At 41.9% G+C, this 17855-nt stretch overlaps 1 protein-coding gene across 1 annotated transcript in view; it reads right to left on the bottom strand.

Annotated features, from left to right (window-relative positions):
* Positions 1 to 4719: 4719 nt before the first annotated feature.
* Positions 4720 to 17855, bottom strand: part of LOC134336180 (protein shisa-8) — a 32145-nt gene continuing 19009 nt past the window's right edge. Inside the window, exon 4 of the mRNA XM_063018888.1 lies at positions 4720 to 5213. Coding sequence (XP_062874958.1) covers positions 4720 to 5213 — 494 coding nt within the window. The remainder of the gene's footprint in view (positions 5214 to 17855) is intronic.

The raw sequence follows: 17855 nt of genomic DNA, 5'->3' as shown, positions 1-17855 counted from the left end.
AGTAAAAATCAAACAAACCTTGTGATTAATCATCTTAATCTGATACTGAATTTATCAGATCATTTGACTTAATTAAAGTTAGTTTATTAAGAAAACAATATTGGCACCCCTTTATATTTTGAGACTGGATTGGAGAGGTTGGATTTCTCTTTTGTTTAACCGTCTATGTTTAATATTTCTGGAGCTAACTGTGATAAGCTTTAGCGACCTCACTCGTACCAGTATCAGATTTATAATCTTTTTTACAGGAAACTGTACCGCAGCATCTCAGGACGTGATTATAGTGGCTTATCTTAGTACACAGCTCATAATGCATTAACAATGCTGGCTAGCTATGAGCGCTGTAGCATGCTATATGGATGTAGCGCTAGTGCATAAATACAGGTTTTACAGTAACGAACTGTGGCTCTGTGCTAAAATGTATGTATAATATCAGATTCAAAGCAAGTGACTCCCGAATCGACTCACTAAACCAATTCAGATCGACTCACTTAATTTCCTCTGATTCACTGAATCAATCCAAACTGACTCTCTTACTTTGACTAAATGAATCAGTCCACATAAACTGTCTAAACAAATTCGGACTGTCTGGCTCATTGAATCAATTCAAACCAGCTCGCTAATGCCAAGTTCACACTACACGACTGGATCTCTTGTAATCGGGAGTCTTTCAGGTCGGTGTGTATTTCACACTACACGACTGATGGGTGATAGGGGGTCACACACTACACCATCTATCACCGACTGGAATCTCAGGCGAGCTTCTCTGCTCTCCCAAACTACGTTCTGTCATGAAAACACACGTGAGAAGTGACGAGGGGTTTAATGATACCACGTCCAAAAATACACGTCAACAAGATCAAAGTCTGTGTGCTGATGTGCAGCGTAAAATCAAAGAGAAAAAAAATAAATGAATCTGAGTGGATTTGGCAACACGACCAGCATGGATTGTTTTATACACTCGGCAATCACTCAGCGAGCCGCTCGGATCGAGTTGTTGAGTAGTTCACAGACAGCGATTGAGAGCCGAGTTTCGTTCGCAGAGCGAACTGAGTCGGCAAATCTAGCGCTGACCAGTCGGCGAGCGAAAATCAGGGAAAAATCGTGTAGTGTGAACTAGGCATAAATTCCAAGTAACTTCTTGAATCAATTAAAACAGACAAATTCATTAAATTAATCAATGATGACTACTGAATTTATGGACTAAACCAATCCAAACCAACCTAATGAATTCAGACTGACTCACTGAATCAATACAAATCAACTCATTTAACCAATCTAGACCAACTATATTAATTCAGATTGACCCACTGAATCAACACAAATCAACTCACTCAATTTCATCTGACTGACTTCAGTTTTCAGTTCAATGGTGAAGGACATCAGCTACTCAGAAAACCAAATGAACAGATAACCTGACGTGAAGATCAGATCTCATGAACCACGTATAGTAGAAGTGCCGGCTGAAGCTGCTGTCGAACTAAAGTGAGACGTGAACATGGTCAGGCTGAACAGGAGAGCGTTCACCTGACCTGTCTGAGCTGGTGACGAGCTGGTGTATAAACCCCCCGATGGGGAAACGACAAAAAGAAAAGTTCTGCTAGATCAGAACTTTCAGCTACTAATGACTGATCTGTACAAGCACGTGATCATGATACGTTGTGATGATATAAAACATGATTCGTTTCTGACATCGACATCATCTCTAATCCTCTGGAAGCACTTCAGCTTTCTGGGCTACAACTCTACTGAATAAAAAAATAAAGAAATGTACATCACATATTGCTAAAGAGGTTCGTATAGAAGATCTAAACCAACAGTCTCTTGGACTTGAGTTTTGCATGCTGGAATGAAAGTACGTTCTCATGACAAACACTCGAGTTTACAGTTTCTGCTCAGGTGGCTTCAGACCTTCATGCATAAAATTCAACGACATCACGGATTAACACACGATTCTGAGGTTCAGATATTTGACATCATGTTTCGTTCCTGAAAAGTCAAGCGGTTCGTCTAAAAGGGTTTGTAAAGTTCGATGACCTTTAAGATACTGGTCATCATGGCACTCGTGCTGGGCAAAGCTCTGAGAAAGATCGACGTCTTCTGAAGATCCACGTCACCAGCTCTAGTCAGTAGATTAGGTTTGGTCCAAGCCGTTGGGTTGAGTTTGACCCTCCCAAACGTGAAATGGTGTTAATGTGCTGGGGTTGTTCTGGCTACGTTAACCCCAGACTTGAACAACTTCTGGAGACCATCTCCGTCGAGAACCTGGATCATAATGAGCAGCAGTAATAAAGTCACATGGCTGAGGTGGTACAGACCCAAGACCCAAGACCCAAAGTACTAGAAATGTCCGTATGGCCCGGGGGAACTGAACCCCAGTGACCTGGCAGTTTGTTCCTCTGTGCTCCCAGACTATGAGTCGGGTGGATGGACGTCTGGGCGCCGTGGTCCAGGTACCAAAGTTCTGCAGAGTCAGATTTCAGGCTGGTTCTGGTTCTGAACAGTTCTCTGCTGGTTCATCAGGAGGTGGACGGGAAAATAAAACATTTACAGTTTACAGATTCAGTTTTTAGAGCCTTGGCCACATCTGGGACACACAAACCTTAACTAGATCAGCCCTTCCCTGTATCAGACTCTGATATGTGATCCAGACCCACATTATTGGACGATAGGTACTTTGGACTAAGGCACAGATGAATTGATGCAGTTTTGGCACGATGCGTTGTTGCCATCATGGTTCTGTTACATCAGAATTCACTGATTATTGTGTTTATAATTAAAAAAGCCGCTTTGCATATGATCGTGTGATGTTTCTTCTGGAAGTTTGAACTGGTGCAGGAAGAGGTTTCAGTGTTGCTACGTTATAAATTAGCATCATTGTCATATTCACCATCCTTATTGACAATCATAAATTCTAGCCTGGCATAAAATCAACTCTTCTAGTCTTTGATGGTTTTAGAAAGGGTTCTGATGCTGCTGAGGGTGGAAGACCAGCTGAGACCGCATATCAATTCTATATTTTTAATATGTAGTTGTTATTTATTTTCTGGCACTCGGGTGGCGCTGTGGTCTAATACACCAGCCCATCACTCCCCTTAAGAGTTCAAGCTCTTAAAGTGAAGCTTTAGCAGTGCTACTGGCCTGGTTGAGGCCCAACAGACACAACTGGGTGTCGGCTTTTTCCAGATGTCTGGTTGAGGAACACATAGACCAAAGCGAGATGCAGTACACAGTACGGCTCTGCTGACTGGTGTAAAATAGAAGCCGGTGATTTCACAAGTCGGAGGGAGTGGGTGCTACTCTGAAACCCTGATCTGTCACCAATTGCTGTCCGATTCTTTGGGTGAAAGTCAGGAGGGAGGAAACCCATGTGGATGCAAGGGGAACAAGTAAACTCCACAGAAGAAGGACCCTGGTCACACTGAAGAACAGGGTGAAAGCAGGTTAAATGTGTGCTATATATACTCGGTGCTGCTCCACCCGTGTTTTTGAATGGCATCTAATAACAAGACTGTATAGAAATTCCAAGTCCTCTGGGTTCTCAGGGTGATTTTGCATCTTATGCAAATTAGCTTAAAATCTAAGTGTTTTTTGTAGGACATGAGACGAGGAATCGGGGAAAGAATTTGATCTCTATGTCGTACAGGGTAGAAAATATGGACCATCAAGCCAATCGGGCTGAGCTTGAGGGACGACTACTTGTTCACCAAGTCTTGTTTCCCTACAACATACTATTTGGTCCGCATGTTTCATTATAGTAAAAGAAAAAAATCCAATATATTAATTATATTTATGGTTTTGCAAATGCAGAATCAGTGACCCCTGGTCTAGACAGTTAACACCCCCCAGGCCCCTGGTGTAGACAGTTTACACCCCCCAGGCCCCTGGTCTAGACAGTTTACACCCCCCAGGCCCCTGGTCTGCTTGAAACCTCTTGCATTGCAGCAGGTTCTCTAATTTTTACTACTGCTGCATCACATCTCAGCAGAACAGCAGAAATCCAATGATAGTCCGGCGTCACTAAAACGAAATCCATCCATCTTTGTGTGCATAGATGTTTCTTGATGGTGATTTGTACCCACTGACCCTGGCAGTGCTAAACTGGTGCTCGTTAGCATTAGCCTGTTGTCCCAGATCTGTCTAAAACAATTCCTCTCAGCATCTCAGACAGAGGTTACTGGAAGTTGGCAGCTCAGTGATTCTAGACGCTGTAAGGAATTCTGGGATGCTAAACCCCTGAGAATTTCTTCACTCTGGCAACCAGACCGTCATCATCAACACATTTGTTTACACATAATCAGACAGCTGAGTGGCAGGGGTGAAATCCGAGTAAAGAGATGAGTAGAAGGTCCTGAAGATTCAAAAAAGAATCACCGGTGACTGAGACGCAACCAAGAGTTCTAAGAGGTTCTTAGGAAATAAGCTCAAGCAATTAACAATAATAGAGCAACATCGTCTTACCAACACCCTGGTCCATCTAATAAAACATGCATCTGGTCAAAGTCGTACATTATCCTAATAACTCCTGAGGTTTCCCTTTCCTCCTAAACGCTTCATCTGGCTCTTCAAATGACCACCTTCCTTTTCCTTTTGGTGTGCAGGCATTCATAAAAATTCAAGAAGTGATGAAGATGAACCAAGAGAAGACGTCATGAAGAGGTTTTTAGGAGATGTGTTATTGCATATGGTCAAAGCCATTTTCCAGACATCTAGAGCTCTTCAGACTGTCACCTCTGTCCTGCTGTTGGTGTGCAGGTTCTTGTGTTTGGGCAGGATGAGAGGCGACTGTCTGTACCCTATCGGCTGAGAGAACAGTTCTGGAGGCTCTATGCTGAACTGGTGCTTACTGGAATAAGCTTGGCTCCGGCTGTTGGGCTGGGATAGGACTGGTGCCGGTAGCGGGTGTGGAAGTGGTTGTGGCAGTGGGTGAGCCATGAAAGGAACATGGTGTTGGACTGGACTTTTACTTGGGTCCCAGGCCTTGAAAGCTGAACTGGATGTCAGTGGGTTGGTGTTGGTTTTGGAGATTTTGGCTTTGGGTAGCGGGGAAGGTGTGACGGTGATGGCCAGGGGAACATGGATATCTGGTGGAGGAAGGAATGGCTTCTCTTTCGGGTGGAAGCTGATGGGTTGGAATGTGGCAGGAGATGATTGATGGTGGCTGTAGTCCACGATCGGGTAGCTCTTGTAGTAATCTCTGCTCGTTGTGTCTCCTGCAGAGAAAACAAAAAGAGCCTGAAGATTTACTCTAGACAGGAAAGGAAGTTGTTAATAAGATCTGTGTATAATCAGAGCACACTTATTGATTATTCATCGGTTGATTGATTGTGTTTTGAGATCATGACAATGGAGTGTACAGTATAATAACAGTGTAATAAGCCTGCTGTAGAGACTGTGGCATCTTCGTCCTTCTTCCTCCCTCTTACCTGACAGTTCACCTGAACCTTATCGAGAGTTCATTCGCACCAGGTGGAAGTGTTTCTACATCTATCACAGTTTCTCCCTCACAAATTTGACAGCTCCTCTGTTGGGAAACCTGCTGTTTCTCTGGAACCGTAATACCGGACCTTCCTCCAGTCTGGTTTTCCGGTGACGTGGATTGGCAGCACACTTTTACCTCTTTCTGGAAAATCTGCAGCTTCTACTTGTGCTTGTGCCAACCTGCCCCCTTAATAAGAGCATGCTGATTGGCAGGACAGTGATAGCTCAGTGGTTAAGGTACTGGACTGGTAATCAGAAAGGGAATCCTGACCCAAAATACACACTCTGATAATTCAAATAATCAATTATAAGTAATGAATCAGTTGGTGTGCTTCCACTCTGACCCTAAATACACACACTGATCCATCGATAATTAATAAATCAAATAATCAGACAATGACTTCACCAATTAGTTAATCAATAGGTCTGTCTGAAATTCTGGCTCTCTCGCTGCATAGATGCATTTTACATCATCCTACACTCCCGAGAAGAGGGCATGCCTAAATCCTTAGATTCCTTAAAATGCTCCTACTAAGGTGCCTTATTTTGAAGTCATGATCTGACTGAATAACGAGGGAGCGTCCGACGCCTCCTCAGCGCTGAAGGCAATCCCAGCAATGGCAATTCAAACATAAATAAATTCTCATTGATGTTTAATCTGTATAAAGGTGTAATTATACAAGCGTCGTTTATTTGTATATTGGGGCGTCAGGGACAGTTTAAGTGTTTTCGGTACATGGAGGGAGACGTTAACTGGTGTGCTAGTGGTTTGAACAGCCTGAGGCTAACTGTGTTAGCTTAGTAAGCCAAAATTGTGGTGACGTAATTGGTGTAATCTCTGTCTAAGTAGAGCGTCTAAATAATTATGAGTTAGTAGTTATTAGAATTTACCTTGTTTACCTTGCTGCCCCTTTCCCCCACAACAGCTCCACACCCAAGTACTTCGGGAACTACTGGTGTAGCTCTGGTTTTGAGAGAGCTGTACTGGGTGTAGTTGTTGTTGGCGTGAACTGCATGTAGTGGATGCTTTTATCCAAAGCGACTTACACTAATCACTGAATACAATTTAAACAACTGAGGGTTTAAGGGCCTTGCTCAACTTGTTGGCAGCTGGGCCTGAACCGGCAACCTTCGTATTACTAGTCCAGCACCTTAACCACTAAGCTGTCATTGCCTGTAGTTCAGAATTTCGCTGCCTCTTCTGTTGCTGGAAATAATGTCTGTGGTTGGTGGTCCAGCTCTAAATTTACAGAAGGTCGAGCAACAGTAATTCAATGAGAGACTGATTTACACACAACTGTAAAACTGAAAGTGAGAGTAAGAGTGAGTATAAGAGTGAGAGTAAGAGTGAGAGTAAGAGTGAGAGTAAGAGTGAGAGTAAATCCTGATAAATCTAAAATCATGATCTTCCAAAAGAAAGCCAGATCTCAGGAAAGCAGGTACACTTTCAATCTAGGAGACACCGCCCTAGACCACACCCTTTCTTATGATTACCTGGGGCTCAAAATCAGCGCCTCAGGAGGCTTCGGTCTGGCAGTGGATGCACTGAAACAGAAGGCCTGCAGAGCCCTCTATTCAATTAAAAACAAATTCATTAAGATTGACATCCCAATTAGAATCTGGTTAAAGATCTTTGATAGTATAATCCTGCCCATTGCGCTATACGGTAGTGAAGTATGGGGTCCACTCAGTCATCATGACTACACTAGATGGGACAAGCATCCCGCTGAAGTCCTGCATGCAGAATTCTGAAGAATGATTTTACATGTACAGAGAAAAACCCCAACCAACGCATGCAGGGCTGAATTAGGCCGATACCCATTAATTATTAATATTAAAAAAAGAGCCCTTAAATTCTGGATGCACCTAAAATCCAGTCCCACAACAAGCCTGCAGTTTCAGGCACTCCTATCCCAAGAGCTCTACCCTGAAAAGAGTCCCCTGTGTCAGCTGGTCCAGAGACTGCCCAACACTCTGACCCCTAACAACCCTAACTCTCTGACCAGCACTGCTTCCCAAACACCAATCAGGATCACCCAAATTATCAAACACCTCAAAAACACTTATCTGGAACATTGGAGAACCCAAACTCAATCCCAAAACAGACTGAACTGCTATCTGACCCTAAAACATGAATACAACCTGGCCACGTATCTCCTCACTGTCCGAGATACGAAGCAGAGACACATTCTCACCAAATACAGACTGAGTGACCACAGCCTGGCCATCGAGAGAGGCAGGTTAAAAAAGTCCTGGATCCCCAGAGAGGAGAGACTGTGTGGTCACTGCAGGACAGGTGAGGTTGAGACAGAGGTGCACTTCCTTCTAAACTGCCCAAAATACACAACAATTAGACACAAATATTTTGATCAGTTTGGAAGAGAGGTGAGCGGCTTCAGAACGCTGACAGACAGCGAGAAACTGGCCATTATATTAGGAGAGGGACCATCAGCCCCCACTGCAGCCAGATATGTACAGGAGTGTCACACACTCCGGGACAGTGAGTGAAACACCAGATAAAATCCCCACCCACCCCCCGAACACACACACACCCCCGCACACCCACCACACACACACCACACACATCGCACACCCACCACACACACACACACTAATATTTTCTCTCTTTTTGTGTGAATAATTGTCTAATTACATAATGAATATTTTATTACCATTTTTTTTTTCTATGTATATACTTGTTCTTTTTTTCAAATATTTATATATACTAATGTAAGCTTTGACAATACAAATATGTAAATTTGTCATGTCAATAAAGCAAATTGAATTGAATTGAATTGAATTGAATTGAATTGAGTAAGAGTGAGAGTAAGAGAGAGTGAGAGAGAGTGAGTAAATAGAATTCTAAACAACAGCAAGGAATATGAGCTCCTGAAACTTTTTGCTTTTTTGTTGATTTTTTAGGCATTTGGACGGTTAGCAGTAATCTAAACTCTAGCTGAATATATCAGGCACATTTAGAGCGATTTTTGGATCCATCAACTATAAAGAAGAAGAAGAAATACAACTAACAAGTTTTAACTATCAACTCAGGCCCACTCAGTCAAATCAAAACAACAGAGACTGACTAACAGACAGAAGAAAAAAGTGGAGAAATCTGGAAAAAACCAACAAAATCACAGGAAAACAACAACCAATCAACAAACCAGGCTGAGTTGGCTAATAAGAAAGGGGGTAAGCTTATTTTTGTGTATATTTTTGTGTATTTTAAACATTTATAAGGACTGTTAGCTGTAACTCAGTTAGACAGAATCTTCAACTGCCACCAACTGCCATTAGAATCTGTGTCAGTTTGAAAATGAACACAATACTGAGCCAGCAAACTTAGCACAGCCTCAGCTCTCTAACTATCAGCTACCCTGAAGAGGCCAACAGTGAGAGTAAAAAGAAAAAATACAAGGCAGAAATACTGAGAGAACACCCTGAGACACTCCGAGCTGATTTCACTCTGGTCAATGGAAGAGAAGTTAAATCTGACCTGGTGTTCTACACTGATCACCCAGATATCTGGCACACTACTCTTCTAGCTGACCAGAGGAATTATAAAATGTGTGGAAACAAAACAATTAGACAGCTGTACCTTGACACCACACCTACATTTAACGTAAATTTTTATAAAATTGGAACCATTATGATCCAGGGACCTGAAATACAACTTCAGAACTTTGAAAAGGACTTCCAAAGACTGAAGTCACTTGTTAAAAGAAACAAACCCATTCAGCCCCCTACATCCAGTGCTGTGCTGTCTACCTCACCCCCACACTCAGCTTCCAGCCCTCCTCTAGCAGCCTGTTCCAACACAGCCTCAACTACCACCAGCCCTGCAGCACCCAGATCACCCGCTACAGTCAAGCGCATTCAGGACTGCCTCTCACTCCTAGAGATGGAGTTAATAGAGATGAAGGAAAATAAACTTCATGAGGAGGATCTTCTGCAGCATCTGAAAGCTGAAATGAACCAACACAAAATCGAGTCAGATGTGAAAATAGGACAGATAGAAAAAATTGTGAATGTGCTTCAGAGAGAAAATATGATTCTCAAAACGGAATTAATGAGAATTAAAGAGGAACTGGAGCAGAAGGACAGACGGATCTCCACCCTCACAGACCAGCTGCTAAAGGTGACTACAAAACACCACACAGATGCCAACAGCAAACCTAACAGCAGCCAGAAAGGACCGGAGCTCCACCCCTCCAGCGCTACACAGAATGAGCCAGAGCCCCGCCCCTCCAGTGGTGCGCAGAAAGAACCAGAGCTCCGCCCCTCCAGCGCTACACAGAATGAGCCAGAGCTCCGCCCCTCCAGCGCTACACAGAATGAGCCAGAGCCCAGCCCCTCCAGCGGTGCGCAGAAAGAACCAGAGCTCCGCCCCTCCAGCGCTACACAGAATGAGCCAGAGCTCCGCCCCTCCAGCGCTACACAGAATGAGCCAGAGCCCCGCCCCTCCAGTGGTGCTCAGAAAGAGTCTGAGCTCCGCCCCTCCAGCACTACACAAAAAGAACCAGAGCTCCGCCCCTCCAGCGGTGCTCAGAATGATTCGGGGCTCCGCCCATCTTCAGCCTCACTTTGTCCTCCTAAAACAGCCATTCTCATCGACTCTAAAGGGAAATTTCTGAGACACAGGCAGATGTTCCCAACACACAGAGTGGGGAAATTCTGGTGTCCCACAACCCAGGCAGCACATAATCTGCTTCATCATACACAGATAGGTGCACCTGATAACATCATCATACACACAGGAACAAACCAGCTTCACTCTTGTGGAAAAAGTCTGATGGTGGTACAAATGGCTCAAAAAGCTCGTAAAGAATTCCCAAAAGCCAACATCACCATCTCTACCTTACTCCCACGCCGAGACATTCCCTGTGAGATGATCAAGGACATTAATGATGCTGTCAGCAGAGAATGTGCCAAGATCACGGGCATTACAATTGCCCATCACCCAGCGCTAACTCCAGAACACCTACATGACCATGTACATGTGGACAAAAACAACATCTGGATGTTAGCATATGATCTGGGAGGAGCCGTACAAAGCCCAGGGTTAATGATGCCTTATCCTCATGACATAAATCATAGGCCTACGAGTACAGTGCAACCCAAGAGAGGCAGACCAAACAGAGCCACTCCCAGTAATGCAGGACATAGTAGAGCCACATCCAGCAACACAGTGTCCACCAAACCCCAGCGTACCACTGCAGCATCGACCAGATCCCAGCATCTCACTGCAGCACCGACCAGATCCCAGCATCTCACTGCAGCACCGACCAGATCCCAGCATCCCACTGCAGCACCAACCAGATCCCAGCATCTCACTGCAGAATCCAGGAGATCCCGGCACATCACTGCAGCAGAGGCTCTACCACCAACCTGCCAACAACCCTCCTATGCACAGGTTGTATCTGGTATTAAACAACCAGACCATCCAGCCCTTGAGGAAGTGAGGCAGCTGCTCCAGCTCGTCTGCAGACTTGTTGGATAATTACACAAAACAATATATCCTTTTTATATTTATATACTTAATATACTTAATTAACTTAATTATTACTGTTGCTTTCTGTTGTATATGGCTAATAATCAATATTTAATAGTTTACTTAGAATGAAATCTCTTACAATCTCTTCCTGGAACATTCAAGGACTATATTCCTCAACATTTGGTTTTAAAACCACAAATTTGGATTTTTTTAACATGCATTTCTGGCCAAGACGTTATCATACTAATTTAAACATGGTGTAAAGATAACACCAACACTCACTGTCCCCCAAATTACAGGGAAATTCTGCTGCCCTCTATAAAACACAGCAATATAAAACATGGTAGAGACTCCGGGGGGGTTATAATATGGTATAAGGACAATTTATCACCATATTTGTCAGAAACCAAAAGGCATTCAACACATATTTAGCTACAATTAAATAAAAACATAATTTAATGTGAAAATGACTTGTACATATGTGCAGCTTACACCCTGACTCTAGAGTCTCCGTACTATCAGGATTGTCTCTATGAGAACCTTCAGCAGGAAATCAGACATTTTCAGGCCCAGGGGAATGTCATGCTTGTTGGAGATTTAAATGCCAGAACAGGCAATAAGAACGATATCATTGATTCTACTGGTAACAAATACATATTTAAACAAACCTCCATCAGGTGTTGATAGAGCTGTTTCACAAATTAATGGAATATATTATAAATCCGCTAAAATTGCAGGTCTCAATTTTATAAACACCAAACCAAACCAAAAAGCACAAAAGGAAGAATGGTTTGATGAAGACCGTAAAATAATCAGGCAGAAATTAAGACATCTATCAAACCAAAAACACAGAGAACCAAACAATCATCAAATTCGATCAAATTATGCCACAACTCTAAGAGAATATAAAAAGATTTTACGACATAAAAAACACATCTATTATACTCAGTATCTACAAAAAATTGAAAACTCTATTGACCAAAATAAATTCTGGGAACTGTGGAAGAACCTGAGCAACAAAAACCCACATCATCTGGCCATAGAAAATCCAAATACCTGGAAAAATCACTTTGAACAATTATATGAGCAATTACCACCAGACGATTTTAATTCAGAACAGCAAAAAATCATAGAAAATCTAAATATATTAGAATCTACCATAAAAAACTATCAGAACCCAATTGATCACCAAATTTCACAGGAAGAATTGAATACCCAAATTAAAAAACTCAAATCCAGAAGAGCCTGCGGACCTGACAGCATCAGGACGGAGATGCTGAAGTGCAGCAGTCCTCAGCTACAGCAGGCTCTGCTCAGGTTGTTCAATATCGTTCTCCAGTCTGGCTGCTTTCCTGAGATCTGGAACAGGGGGCTTATTTCCCCAATCTACAAGAGTGGAGACAAATTCGACCCCAACAACTACCGAAGCATCTGTGTGAGCAGTAACCTGGGGAAGGTGTTCTGCTGTATCGTTAACGCCCGGATACAGGCCTTCCTTACCGAGCACAGTGTCCTGAGTAATGGACAGATCGGCTTTTTACCAAATCATCGCACTACTGACCATATTTACACCCTACACACCCTAATCCACCAACATCTACACAAACAAAATCATGCTAAAGTTTTTGCATGTTTTATAGATTTTAGAAAAGCATTTGATTCAATCTGGCAAGAAGGATTATATTATAAAATTATCCAAAATGGTGTAGGGGGTAAAGTCTATGACATCATTAAATCAATGTATGTCAATAATAAATGTGGAGTAAAAATTGGCAATAAAATGACTGAGGTCTTCACTCAGGGGCGTGGTGTCAGGCAGGGTTGCAGCTTGTCTCCTACTCTATTTAATATCTATATCAATGATTTGGCGGTGTTATTGGAGCAATCTGCAAATTCCGGCCTGACACTAAATAAAACGGAAGTTAAATTTCTTCTCTATGCGGATGACCTGGTGCTGCTGTCGCCCACAGAAAAGGGGCTTCAGCAGCATCTGGATCTGCTGGAGAAGTTCTGTCAGACCTGGGCCCTGACAGTAAATCCTGATAAATCTAAAATCATGATCTTCCAAAAGAAAGCCAGATCTCAGGAGAGCAGGCACACTTTCAATCTAGGAAACACCGCCCTAGACCACACCCTTTCTTATGATTACCTGGGGCTCAAAATCAGCGCCTCAGGAGGCTTCGGTCTGGCAGTAGATGCACTGAAACAGAAGGCCTGCAGAGCCCTCTATTCAACCCTAACAACAACCCTAACTCTCTGACCAGCACTGCTTCCCAAACAGCAATCAGAATCACCCAAATTATCAAACACCTCAAAAACACTTATCTGGAACATTGGAGAACCCAAACTCAATCCCAAAACAGACTAAACTGCTATCTGACCCTAAAACATGAATACAACCTGGCCACGTATCTCCTCACTGTCCGAGATACGAAGCAGAGACAGATCCTCACCAAATACAGACTGAGTGACCACAGCCTGGCCATCGAGAGAGGCAGGTTAAAAAAGTCCTGGATCCCCATAGAGGAGAGACTGTGTGGTCACTGCAGGACAGGTGAGGTTGAGACAGAGGTGCACTTCCTTCTAAGCTGCCCAAAATACACAACAATTAGACACAAGTATTTTGATCAGTTTGGAGAAGAGGTGAGCGGCTTCAGAACGCTGACAGACAGCGAGAAACTGGCCATTATATTAGGAGAGGGACCATCAGCCCCCACTGCAGCCAGATATGTACAGGAGTGTCACACACTCCGGGACAGTGAGTGAAACACCAGATAAAACCCCCACCCCCCGCACATACACCACACACCCACCACAGACACACATCACACACCCACCACACCCACACACACATCACACACCCACCACACACACACACAGTAATATTTTCTCTTTCTTTGTGTGAACAATTGTTTTATTACATAATGAATATTTTCTTAGCATTTTTTTTTCTATGTATATATTTGTTCTTTTTTCAAATATTTATATATACTAATGTAAGCTTTGACAATGCAAATATGTAAATTTGTCATGTCAATAAAGCAAATTGAATTGAATTGAATTGAGTGAGAGTACGAGTGAGTGTAAGAGTGAGAGTAAGAGTGAGTATAAGAGTGAGTGTAAGAGAGAGTAAGAGAGAGTAAGAGTAAGTATAAGAGTGAGAGTAAGAGTGAGTACAAGAGTGAGTGTAAGAGTCAGAGTAAGAGTGAGTGTAAGAGAGAGTAAGAGTGAGTGTAAGAGTGAGAGTAAGAGTGAGTATAAGAGTGAGTATAAGAGTGAGAGTAAGAGTGAGTGTAAGAGAGAGTAAGAGTGAGTGTAAAAGAGAGTAAGAGTGAGTGTAAGAGTGAGAGTAAGAGTGAGTGTAAGAGAGAGTAAGAGTGAGTGTAAGAGTGAGAGTAAGAATGAGTATAAGAGTGAGTATAAGAGTGAGAGTAAGAATGAGTGTAAGAGAGAGTAAGAGTGAGAGTAAGAGTGAGTGTAAGAGAGAGTAAGAGTGAGAGTAAGAGTGAGAGTAAAAGAGTGAGTGTAAGAGTGAGAGTAAGAGTGAGTATAAGAGTGAGAGTAAGAGTGAGTGTAAGAGTGAGAGTAAGAGTGAGTGTAAGAGTGAGTGTAAGAATGAGTGTAAGAGTGAGAGTAAGAATGAGTATAAGAGTATAAGAGTGAGTGTAAGAATGAGTGTAAGAGTGAGTATAAGAGTGAGAGTAAGAATGAGTATAAGAGTATAAGAGTGAGAGTAAGAATGAGTATAAGAGTGAGAGTAGGAGTGAGTATAAGAGTGAGTGTAAGAATAAGTGTAAGAGTGAGTATAAGAGTGAGTGTAAGAGTGAGTATAAGAGTGAGTGTAAGAATGAGTGTAAGAGTGAGTATAAGAGTGAGTGTAAGAGTGAGTATAAGAGTGAGTGTAAGAATGAGTGTAAGAGTGAGTATAAGAGTGAGTATAAGAGTGAGAGTAAGAGTGAGAGTAAGAGTGAGAGTAAGAGTGAGTGTAAGAGTGAGAGTAAGAATGAGTATAAGAGTGAGTGTAAGAATGAGTGTAAGAGTGAGTATAAGAGTGAGAGTAAGAGTGAGTATAAGAGTGAGTGTAAGAATGAGTATAAGAGTGAGAGTAAGAGTGAGTGTAAGAGTGAGTATAAGAGTGAGTGTAAGAGTGAGTATAAGAGTGAGTGTAAGAATGAGTGTAAGAGTGAGTATAAGAGTGAGAGTAAGAGTGAGTATAAGAGTGAGTGTAAGAATGAGTATAAGAGTGAGAGTAAGAGTGAGTGTAAGAGTGAGTGTAAGAGTGAGTATAAGAGTGAGTGTAAGAATGAGTGTAAGAGTGAGTATAAGAGTGAGTATAAGAGTGAGAGTAAGAGTGAGAGTAAGAGTGAGTGTAAGAGTGAGAGTAAGAATGAGTATAAGAGTGAGTGTAAGAATGAGTGTAAGAGTGAGTATAAGAGTGAGAGTAAGAGTGAGTATAAGAGTGAGTGTAAGAATGAGTATAAGAGTGAGAGTAAGAGTGAGTGTAAGAGTGAGTATAAGAGTGAGTGTAAGAGTGAGTATAAGAGTGAGTGTAAGAATGAGTGTAAGAGTGAGTATAAGAGTGAGTGTAAGAGTGAGTATAAGAGTGAGTGTAAGAATGAGTGTAAGAGTGAGTATAAGAGTGAGTATAAGAGTGAGAGTAAGAGTGAGAGTAAGAGTGAGTGTAAGAGTGGGAGTAAGAATGAGTATAAGAGTGAGTGTAAGAATGAGTGTAAGAATGAGTGTAAGAGTGAGAGTAAGAATGAGTATAAGAGTATAAGAGTGAGAGTAAGAATGAGTGTAAGAGTGAGTATAAGAGTGAGAGTAAGAATGAGTATAAGAGTGAGAGTAAGAGTGAGTATAAGAGTGAGTGTAAGAATGAGTGTAAGAGTGAGTATAAGAGTGAGTGTAAGAGTGAGAGTAAGAGTGAGTGTAAGAGTGAGTATAAGAGTGAGTGTAAGAGTGAGAGTAAGAATGAGTATAAGAGTGAGTATAAGAGTGAGAGTAAGAGTGAGTGTAAGAGAGAGTAAGAGTGAGTGTAAGAGAGAGTAAGAGTGAGTGTAAGAGTGAGAGTAAGAGTGAGTGTAAGAGTGAGTATAAGAGTGAGAGTAAGAATGAGTGTAAGAGAGAGTAAGAGTGAGTGTAAGAGTGAGTATAAGAGTGAGTGTAAGAGTGAGAGTAAGAGTGAGTGTAAGAGTGAGTATAAGAGTGAGAGTAAGAATGAGTATAAGAGTGAGTATAAGAGTGAGAGTAAGAGTGAGTACAAGAGTGAGTGTAAGAGTCAGAGTAAGAGAGAGTAAGAGTGAGTGTAAGAGTGAGAGTAAGAGTGAGTATAAGAGTGAGTATAAGAGTGAGAGTAAGAGTGAGTGTAAGAGAGAGTAAGAGTGAGTGTAAAAGAGAGTAAGAGTGAGAGTAAGAGTGAGAGTAAGAGTGAGTGTAAGAGTGGGAGTAAGAATGAGTATAAGAGTGAGTGTAAGAATGAGTGTAAGAATGAGTGTAAGAATGAGTGTAAGAGTGAGAGTAAGAATGAGTATAAGAGTATAAGAGTGAGAGTAAGAATGAGTGTAAGAGTGAGTATAAGAGTGAGAGTAAGAATGAGTATAAGAGTGAGAGTAAGAGTGAGTATAAGAGTGAGTGTAAGAATGAGTGTAAGAGTGAGTATAAGAGTGAGTGTAAGAGTGAGTATAAGAGTGAGTGTAAGAATGAGTGTAAGAGTGAGTATAAGAGTGAGAGTAAGAGTGAGTATAAGAGTGAGTGTAAGAATTAGTATGAGAGTGAGAGTAAGAATAAGTGTAAGAGTGAGTATAAGAGTGAGTGTAAGAGTGAGTATAAGAGTGAGTGTAAGAATGAGTGTAAGAGTGAGTATAAGAGTGAGTGTAAGAGTGAGTATAAGAGTGAGTGTAAGAATGAGTGTAAGAGTGAGTATAAGAGTGAGTATAAGAGTGAGAGTAAGAGTGAGTATAAGAGTGAGTGTAAGAGTGAGTATAAGAGTGAGTGTAAGAGTGAGAGTAAGAATGAGTGTAAGAGTGAGTATAAGAGTGAGTGTAAGAGTGAGAGTAAGAGTGAGTGTAAGAGTGAGTATAAGAGTGAGTGTAAGAGTGAGAGTAAGAATGAGTATAAGAGTGAGTATAAGAGTGAGAGTAAGAGTGAGTGTAAGAGAGAGTAAGAGTGAGTGTAAGAGAGAGTAAGAGTGAGTGTAAGAGTGAGAGTAAGAGTGAGTGTAAGAGAGAGTAAGAGTGAGTGTAAGAGTGAGTATAAGAGTGAGAGTAAGAATGAGTGTAAGAGAGAGTAAGAGTGAGTGTAAGAGTGAGTATAAGAGTGAGTGTAAGAGTGAGAGTAAGAGTGAGTGTAAGAGTGAGTATAAGAGTGAGTGTAAGAGTGAGAGTAAGAATGAGTATAAGAGTGAGTATAAGAGTGAGTATAAGAGTGAGAGTAAGAGTGAGTATAAGAGTGAGTGTAAGAATGAGTGTAAGAGTGAGTATAAGAGTGAGAGTAAGAGTGAGAGTAAGAGTGAGAGTAAGAGTGAGTGTAAGAGTGGGAGTAAGAGTGAGTATAAGAGTGAGTGTAAGAATGAGTGTAAGAATGAGTGTAAGAGTGAGTATAAGAGTGAGAGTAAGAGTGAGTATAAGAGTGAGTGTAAGAATGAGTATAAGAGTGAGAGTAAGAATAAGTGTAAGAGTGAGTATAAGAGTGAGTGTAAGAGAGAGTAAGAGTGAGTGTAAGAGTGAGAGTAAGAGTGAGTGTAAGAGAGAGTAAGAGTGAGTGTAAGAGTGAGTATAAGAGTGAGAGTAAGAATGAGTGTAAGAGAGAGTAAGAGTGAGTGTAAGAGTGAGTATAAGAGTGAGTGTAAGAGTGAGAGTAAGAGTGAGTGTAAGAGTGAGTA

Source organism: Trichomycterus rosablanca, chromosome 2 (assembly GCF_030014385.1).
Source record: "Trichomycterus rosablanca isolate fTriRos1 chromosome 2, fTriRos1.hap1, whole genome shotgun sequence".
NCBI lineage: Eukaryota > Metazoa > Chordata > Actinopteri > Siluriformes > Trichomycteridae > Trichomycterus > Trichomycterus rosablanca.
This window is presented reverse-complemented; position numbering and strand designations above follow the sequence as displayed.